Below are 9,252 nucleotides of genomic sequence, written 5' to 3'. Positions count from 1 at the left end.
GAGGATATATCAAGGAAGGCGACTATACAAGCAAAATGTAAGACAGAAAGGGAACATGGAAGTAAAGAAAGAAGAGAATGGCATCCAAAAGAAGGAAGATATAGGACCTGATCAGCAGGCACTGACCTTATGTTTAGAGCAGAGTTGATTCCGAACAGCCTTTCTCTCGGCTGGAGCACCGCGCCCGGGCACTGACATGACATAATTAGCGCTGATATACCATAATTGGCGCTGATAGCTACAACTTTGATGGTCTCCGACGCGTCCCAGGAAGGAAAGGGGGAATTGCCAGCCGGGGTGAAGAAGAGCGAAAATACGAAAGGAAGTGAAGATGGCTTAAAGATTATGGTAGAGCAATAAATGAAAAGGACAGCGAACAGGAGACGCAATAATAGAAAAGAATAGGAATACTATAAAGGAAAGAGTAGGAAAGAGAAGAGAAATGCAAGCCGATGAAAAGCAGAGAAATGACGGAAGGAAGAAAGGAAGGACAGCCTACGCAAGCAAATAGCAGGCGATAAAGAAAAGGAGACAAGAGAATTAACAGGAGCACAGAGGAAGAGACGGCAGAGGAGATAGCAATGATGGTGTGGCGGCGCGGGTGCTGTCGCTGTCGCGTGTGCGGCGGCGGAGCAGCGCACGGTGTCGCTGCAGGCTCAGGAACGGCTCCGTGTGGGCGGCTCCGCCCCGGTGCGGCGGAGAGCCCGGCTGTGAGCGCGGGGGGGCGGCGCGGGCCGGGCAGCAGAGCCGGTGCGTGCGGGCGGCGGCGGGGAGCCGTGCGGGGCCCGGGCCGGGGCCGGCAGCCACAGCGGCGGCGGCGGCGGCGGCGGCAGGGAGGATGGGCGAGCGCTGCTGTGCGGCGGTGCTGCGGGTGCTGGTGCTGCTGCAGGCGGCCTGGGCGCTGGCGGGCGGGCAGGTGCGCTACTCGGTGCCGGAGGAAGCCAAGGCCGGCACGGTGGTGGGCCGTCTGGCGCAGGACCTGGGCCTGGAGGCGGGCGAGGCGGAGGCGCGGCGGCTGCGGCTGGTGGCGCAGGGCCGGCGGGCGAGCGTGGAGGTGAGCGGGGCGAGCGGCGCGCTGCTGGTGAGCTCGCGGCTCGACCGGGAGGAGCTGTGCGGCAAGAGCGCGCCGTGCGCGCTGCGCCTGGAGGTGCTGCTGGAGCGGCCGCTGCGCGTCTTCCATGTGCAGCTGGAGGTCACCGACATCAACGACAATGCCCCCGTGTTCCCCGCCGCCCGCAGAAACCTCAGCATCGCGGAACTGACCACCCCGCCAGGGTCTCGTTTCCCGCTGGAGGGCGCGTCGGATGCGGATATCGGAGCGAATGCGCAGCTCTCCTACACACTCAGCCCCAGCGAGCATTTTAGAATAGAGGAAGAAAACAGTAACTCTCGCAGTAAGTCCCTGTTTCTGGTGCTCACGAAATCTCTGGACCGCGAGACGATTCCCGTGCACCGGCTGGTGCTGACAGCGAGTGACGGGGGCCGGCCGTCTCTGACGGGCACCATGGAGGTGGTGGTCTCGGTTGTAGATGTGAACGATAATCCGCCCCAGTTCAACCAGTCCGTGTATAACGTAGTTTTGTCCGAAAACGCATTAGAGGGGACGCTTATAGCGCGGGTGAATGCCACAGATTCCGACACGGGAATATATGGTGAAATTATATATGAAATCGATACTGTTGTTCCACCCTCAGCAGGAACTTTATTCAGAATCCATGCAAATAGTGGAGAGATCAGACTGTCAGGCGCCCTAGACTTCGAGGAAGTTACTTTATACGAACTACAAATTCAAGGGACAGACAAAGGTACACCCGCCCGGCCCCACGACGCTCGTGTGCGCCAGCGAAGTGGGCAGCTGGTCGTACTCGCAGCGCCACAGCCGCAGCCTGTGCGTGGCGGACGGCGCCGCCAAGAGCGACCTCATGGTTTTCAGCCCCAACTTCCCTCCGCCGCCGCCGCCCGGCCCCGCGCCCAAGGACACGCAGCCGGAGCCCTCCGCCCTCCTCGAGACGGTCAGTGGTACTGCTTTTTTCTCCTTTGTCTATTCATCGCCTTTTCCCCCTCCCTGCCCGGTCCCTTTCCTCCGCGGTTCAGCTGGTGTTTTGAGCCAAGCTCCGCCCCCGGGGCAATCGATGCTTGTCGAGTGCTTCCGGATATGAGTTCTACCTCTGCATCTGCCGCCGGAGCGACCCGGTTCTTCCTCATGTACTGAGGTGGTGAGGGTGGTGGAGTGGAAATAAATGCATTAGCGCACTATGCAGCATGTATTGTCCATAGGTGTTGGGTTCTGTGCTGGGTGTGAGTTCTCTCGTGGAATTAAATCATGGTCTCTTGCTGTAAGAGGTGTCCCGAGGTGTCAGCTTTGCAGAATACCCGCATTCTCTGTGGTGGGTAAAATTTTCTACATGCAGGCTGTGGTGTTCACATTTCCCAAGAATTGGTGGACAGTCCTGTGTTTAGTTTTTTTTCTAACGAAAATTGTCTTCCTCTTTTCTGATTCTGCTCCCTAACTATGTTAATGCAAGGTGAAAATTGGGACTATCGTTTTCTCAGTCAACGGAAGGTTAAACTGAAATTTCATTCTAACACTAGAGACATTATGAAATGGGAAGATGTGGTGAGCCTTTCCTATCATCTGCTCCCAGGGATCTTGTTACTCTGCTTAAAAATATTATCTTCTGAGTGAAGAGTTTTCTCCAAGGGTAAGAGTTAGAAAGTGGAATTTTCTTTTCCTTGGTCCCCTGTTCCTGACTTCCGAACACACTTTCCTGGCCAGAGAACTAGTAGGAAATACCATGTAGTCCTTTGGTGTTGTATGAAAATTCCTACCAACAGCAGCACCACTTCAAAAACCATAGAAATAACCTTTTATGAAAAGAAAGCAAACAATCCAGAGAATAATCCCTATCAACAATACCCAAACCAATTTCTCCAACACAGTCAGTATAATCCATTATGATGTTTTGCTTGTCAGCGTTTTCGTTCTTATCTCAGTGTATGTAATGAGGTGGTGAGGGTCATCTTTGTGCACTGGACTTATCCTTTTTGTGCACTTGAACCTGGTAGAGATGATGTATCCTGTTGTCACACATGGCTCTGCAAACCCTGCAGAGCATCCCAGGTCAAGATTTTTGCAGTACAAATTCTCTGTGTTGAACTTGTTTGAGCGCTTGCGCTATTTGGTATGGTTCTCTTGAAGAACAAAATCTGCATATGCTGGTTCCAATTATGTTCTGATCACAGGATCTCTAAGAATTCTGATGTGCAGCTCTGTGCTATTTCCATGTGAGATTGCTAAAAAGAAGCAATGCGTTCATGATAAATTTCACGCAGGTGGGAAGAGCCTGCTGAAGGCTGTGTAGTTTTGAAGAGTTTCACATGTTCTTTGTGCTGATCATGAGGGAAGGTGCAGAGGTGCCAAGGCCTAGATCCTATGCAGAGTGTGAATTACAGATGGGACATATTGCTGGAGTTGAGAAATGTTTGATATTTTGGCAGTGATTCCTCGAATGGCATCAAGTAGCGCCTGGACCTGTACAGTGGGGAGGGGGAGTTTGAGTGGGGAAGAGTGTTGCCTCAGGGGAACGGAGATGCTGAGTAAACACGGTCTGTGTCATTGTGGATGAAGTGGAGAATGTTTGCTTAGGTGTAGAGGTCTCATTTCTAATGGACAGCATAGAGGATGCCAGTGGAAAACATTGAGAAAAAGCCCAGCACACAGAGCTGCTCTTCTGGGATCTTCTCAGGAACTCCAGCAGGTCTGCACATCCTTGAGACCTGTTGTTTTATGTGATGTTACTGCTTGTAAAAGTGCCTGCAATACAGGCCTTTAATTGCTTGTCTTTGTTGTGGAAAGTCCAATGACATGGCATTTCGGGTACAGCAGGACACATTCCTTTGCTTTCTTCTCGTGTCTGAGATAGAGCACTCACGCTTTTTTCTACTCTCACATTGGCAACGTGTAACAGTGGATGACATGCAGATGGTGAAATACTGGCAGCGGTCAGGTGGCAGATGTTTAGACAGTAATCCATTGGTCTTGGGCAAAATTTTTCCACTCTTTCAAGCTGAGGCTGCTGTTGAGAGAATATCACTAACTTTCAGGTGTCCCTCCTGCTTCCCCGATGATAGAAGTGCAAAAGGAAGTACTACTCATTGTCCCTGTATTTCAAAGCTCTTGGTGAATGTGAGTATTGTTTTTTCTGTCCAGTATGCTGCAAAATTACAAAATTAGGAGATAATGTCCCTTAAAACCAGTTCTCCTGTTCTGAAAATGTTTCTTTTTCCGGAAGACAACACCAGCGATGCTACAGGTAAGTTGCCTGTACCTGAAGAGGCTGTGTGTGAAAGACAAGTGTACTTTGGTTCCTGTTCAGCTGTGGTATCTTCATGTTGGATAAACTGGAATATTGTCTATCCAGACTGAATATTGCCTGGATTGAAATGCCTGTAGGTTTGGAGCACGACTGCCTGCTCTCATTCCTTTCCTGTTGCTGCCTGGCACAGAGTGAGCACGTGGAAGCTAGGACAGATGGAGAAATTACCTTACTGCCTTTCTTGGATTAGATGTCTTTGGAATGCAGCAGATTTTCTCAGTGACAATGCCATGATGTTCACCTGGTGGCTTTTTGTTGGCTGTGCAGGAACATGAGTCATGAAGAATAACCCTTGATTATATTGGAAGAATACATGAGGTATAAGAGAAGTGCTCGGGTGCTATGGTTGCTAAGAGTTTTTGCAGCATTCTTGGATGCTTGGTGTGCTGGCCTGTGATGGCTTTGAGAGTGAGAAACTCCCTTGAGTTGCTTGTAATATTTGGTGCACCTTTTAATTACACATCCCTGTAGCTGGGGTTGGTGATTCTGTTCCAGATGGTACAGCAGTGATGGGGAAAAAAACAAAAGGAAATTGAGGAATTGATACAAAGAGGAATGATAGCCCTTTCAAAGAGACATTTACATCCTTTATCGCAAAGAAGCTGTAGACATTTGAAAGTCTTTTCATACAGGTGGAAAATAGGAATAGAGAGATAAGGATGGGAATGGAACAGGAAGTGAAGAAAAAAGAGCAGATATAGGGAAAGAGAAGATATAGGGAAGGAGAACTACAAAAGGTAAAAGAAAAGTGAAGAGGTAAAGAAAACAGCATAAGGAGATGAAGATGAAAATTAAAAAGAAAGGAAGGAATCCATGCAACTCCGAACCAACTAAGTAAGCAAGCAAGAAAGGACAGAAGACACTATAAAGGACCAGCAGTCACCGAGTTTGTCTCTAGACACTGAACGGAGCTAATCCCTAACAGCCTCACCCCTGGTGAGAGCAGCGCTTCCAGAAGCTGATGCTCCGTAATTACCGCTGATCACTCCGGCTTTGATGGTCCCAAAAGGGGCGCTGAAAGCGACTGAATACGTGCCAGCGATGGTGAAGACGAGAGAAAGACGAATGGACAGGGAAGAAAGAAGACAGAAAAGAATAAAAGAGCAGAAAGAAGAAAAGAGGCAGAAAAGAGAAGAGAAAATAAGAACTATTCAATACAGAAAATTGAAGGGAAAAGAAATATATGGAAAGAAATTAAGACGAGAAAGAAGAAAAAAAACAAATATTTACAAGGAAACAGTAGGCGATTAGAAAAAAAAAAAGAAAAAGAAAGAGGAGCAGCATACGACGAAACATCAGAGGAGATGCCATCTGCGGAGCGGCAGCGATGTCGCTGTCGCGTGTGCGGCGGCAAAGTCTTTAGACCGCGAGACGATTCCCGTGCATCGATTGGTGCTGACAGCGAGTGACGGGGGCCGGCCGTCTCTGACGGGCACCATGGAGCTGGTGATCTCGGTGCTGGATGCGAACGACAACGCGCCCCAGTTCAACCAGTCGGTGTATAATGTACAATTGTCTGAGGACGCTGTACAAGGCACGCTCGTGGCGCAGATGAACGCCACGGACCTGGACGAAGGAAGTAACAGAGATGTGAAATATGAAATCGATACTGTTGTTCCCCCCCCTGCCTCAGATTTATTCAGCATTGATGCGAACACTGGGGAGATCAGACTGACGGGCGCCCTGGATTTCGAGGTAGTTAATTTATACGACCTAAATGTCAAGGCAACAGATAAAGGGACGCCCTCTTTGTCACAAGGACACGCAGCCGGAGCCCTCCGCTCTCCTCGACACGGTCAGTGGCACTGCCTTGTTCGCCTTTCGCTCTTTTCTCCTCCGCCTCTTTTTTCTCTCGCCCCCAGCCTGGGTAATTCTCGCTTTTAGCGAGGCTCCCGCCCCTCCGCAGCCTGAGGGCAGTGAGTGTTTAAGGATCTTAAAGGGACATTCTCATCCTCAGCCTTCTCCTCCCCTAATTTCGCAATATCTTGGTGTGTGGAAGGAGAAAAATGTATTATGGCACCACAGAACAGTTACCATCTGCAGCTGAGTCTTACTGTGCTGGGCAGGAGTTTTACCCAGGAATGAAATCTCTGCCTATTGCAGTGAGAGGTGCCCAGAGGTGCAATCTTTACAGGCTACTTTCTCACTTTTTTGCGTGGCCGGTTTCAATATCAGCTTGGTGCAGGAATACAACAAGACAAGCTGGGGTGGTGACAGACCCCCATGCACTTTGTATTGACTTATGCCTTTGTTGGCTTCTGACCATGTTGCTATTAGGTCTGGGTTATTATTGAAAACTGTCCTCTTTTATTTTACTTGCCTGCTAGGTAACACAAAGATACACTTGTGACTTCATCTATTTGACTCCTTGTGGAAACAACAATTCTGCACTTACGTTCCATCATCAGGCTCATTAAGAAAGTAGGAAAGGCAGTATGGACTTTACTATCAACTTTGTCCTTGTATTTTTTTTCCTTTCTGTAACAGAAGGAAACTGTAGCATGTTTACTAAAGTGACTGTGGTAGTGGCAGAGTTAGGCCCAGATTTGTTTTGATGTGATTGTGAGCAGAAGAGCTGCCTGAGAAAGGTGGGATTCATTGAGAAGGCCATGGGCCATGTCTTAAGACAAGAATGAGTCATGATGTGGTTGAGAACTCATGTCTCAGAGTGATGAACGAAGGATACCTAGAGAAAACTGTGAGGCAGGATGGGCACAGAGTGCTTCTGCCTGGCATCCTTTGCAAGACTCTAAGGTTCTGGAGCTGGAGGTGTTGTGGACCTTGAGATGCTGTGTGGTATTGAAATAGCCACAAAGTCCTTTGAGGTGATGAAGTTCTCCCAAAACAGAAAGAGATTTGTGCTGATACATCATTTCTGTATAGAATGTGCTAGTAAGAGGAAATGCAATGCTGAAAATTGTTTGATGAACTACATCCCTTTTATTTTGAGGAAGGCATTGTGGGAGGGTAGGACTTCAGCTTGCTGGGGCCCTTGTGTAGGGGTGCATGTCTATAGCAGCTTCCTCAGCTGCTGATTTTGCCATGGTGGTTCCTTGCTGCTTGTCAAGTGGGATTTGCAAGAGGATGTGATGAGGAAGAGAGTATAATCTGTGTGTGCCTCATCTCTCCTGCTTGAGCACTTGCAGGGTCAGTCTCAGTAGAAATGGGGTGTTGCCTCGTCGTGCTTAACCCTGATACCTGCATGGCCACACAACACCCTGCACAGCAGCCCAGCGCTGATGTTATCATAGAAATTCTCCCACAGTTTTACTGTGCTTGTGCATCAGCATTTGGTGTTGTTCTCTCAAAATAAAATGAATCTGGGTCAGGATCAAAGCTGTCACTCTGATCACAGAATTTTAAACATCTCTAATGTGTAGCTCTGTGGTGTTTCCATCTGAGATTGCTGAAAAAGTGTTTCACATTTAGGGTGAATTTCACATAGTCTGCCAGAAATGCTGTGGCTTTGCATCCCTTAATAAGTTCTTTGTGCAAATTTTGAGGGAAGGTGGGGATGTGCAAAGGCCTGGATCATGCTCAGAGTGGATTTTACTGCTGGGGCAAGCTGGTTTGGTGGGGCAGTTTGGCTGCTGCAGCTGTTATCCTCTAAGTGGCATGGAGTACTGCTTGGGCCCTCTGTCATGGGGAGGGTGACTTTGAGTGGAGAAATTTCTTTACTGAGGAAACGGAGATGCTGTGTAGCATAAGCACTATCACTGGGGGAGAAAAGCTCCAGCTGCTTGGCTGGAGATCCATTTCCCAGAGCTTGGGATAGAGGATTCCACTGGAAAACTTTGTGAAGACACCTGTCACCCTGGTTTGCTTGACTGGGATCCTCTCAGGTCCTTCTGAAGTCCTGTGTGTATCCTTGGTATTCTCCATGCTCTTCTGGCCATACACATCTTCCATACAAAACTTGGATCACTTGCTTTTGAAAATATGGTGTTGGTGAAACGGCAACTTTCCCAAATATCAGTCTTGCTTGGCCAGCCTTCTCTGAAGCTCTCCTTGTTTACATCTCTGCTCATGTCTTGATACGGAGTGGGAAAACTTCTGTCCATAACCAAGAAGGTGTCCAACCTGGCATTTTGATATAGATGGAATAGGACCTTCTAGTTTTCTTCTCTCCTTTTACCAAAACATACCATCTTTTTTATTTTTTTCTTCTTTTGCATTCACCATGTGTTGGTAATAGTGCATGAAACACAGACTGCTGAATTTTGGTGGCTGTCAGGTAGCAGAGTTTCCAGCGGCTAACTATCAGTATGAGGGATGGATTTTCCAGTCTTCTAAGCTGAGGTTGATGTTGGGAGAATGTCCTGAGATTTGCAGAGTCTCTCCTACTTTGCATGTGATAGAAGTGCATGAAGGAGCATTCTGCTCTGTTCAGTGATTTAGAAGCTTTTGCAGAATGTGGGTCATTTTTTCCTATTCATCTCCCCCAGAAATCTCTGAAAACATGAAAAGAAAATATCCTTCAGAACCAATTCCCTCCCCTGAAAGTAAATATTTTCTGAAGAAGGAGCTAGAGTTGCTTCAGGTAAGTTCCTGCTACCTAAAGAAGATGAGTCTGAAATACAGTTGTACCTTTATACATCTTTAGTCACGGTATCTTCATTTTTGATTTACCAAATGTGCCTGGATTTGGAGTTGGACTTGATGATCCTTATAGGTGCCTTCAAGTTTGAAATATTCTGTGATTCCTTCACTGGATCAGCAGAGCACCACTGCCTCCTCTCATTCCTATCTTCTTTCTCCAGACTTGGCATGAGCAAATAACAGCAAGCACGGATGAAGGAGGGACCCTAACACATTTCTCAGAGTGGATGTGTTGGGAGTCGAGGGTGTGTTCTCAGAGAAATTGACACAGATAAAA

General features: G+C 48.2%; 1 protein-coding gene across 1 annotated transcript in view; it reads left to right on the top strand.

Annotated features, from left to right (window-relative positions):
- The first annotated feature begins 19 nt into the window (after positions 1-19).
- LOC121337410 (protocadherin alpha-C2-like) overlaps positions 20-9,252 on the top strand; it is a 100,513-nt gene continuing 91,280 nt past the window's right edge. The window contains exon 1 of the mRNA XM_041407498.1: positions 20-1,258. Coding sequence (XP_041263432.1) covers positions 839-1,258 — 420 coding nt within the window. The 5' untranslated portion in view covers positions 20-838. The remainder of the gene's footprint in view (positions 1,259-9,252) is intronic.

The sequence above is a fragment of the Onychostruthus taczanowskii genome, unplaced genomic scaffold (assembly GCF_017590055.1).
Source record: "Onychostruthus taczanowskii isolate IOZ18803 unplaced genomic scaffold, ASM1759005v1 scaffold269, whole genome shotgun sequence".
In the NCBI taxonomy this organism is placed as follows: domain Eukaryota; kingdom Metazoa; phylum Chordata; class Aves; order Passeriformes; family Passeridae; genus Onychostruthus; species Onychostruthus taczanowskii.
The sequence above is the reverse complement of the archived record's forward strand: the minus strand, read 5'-3'. Positions and strand labels throughout refer to the sequence as shown.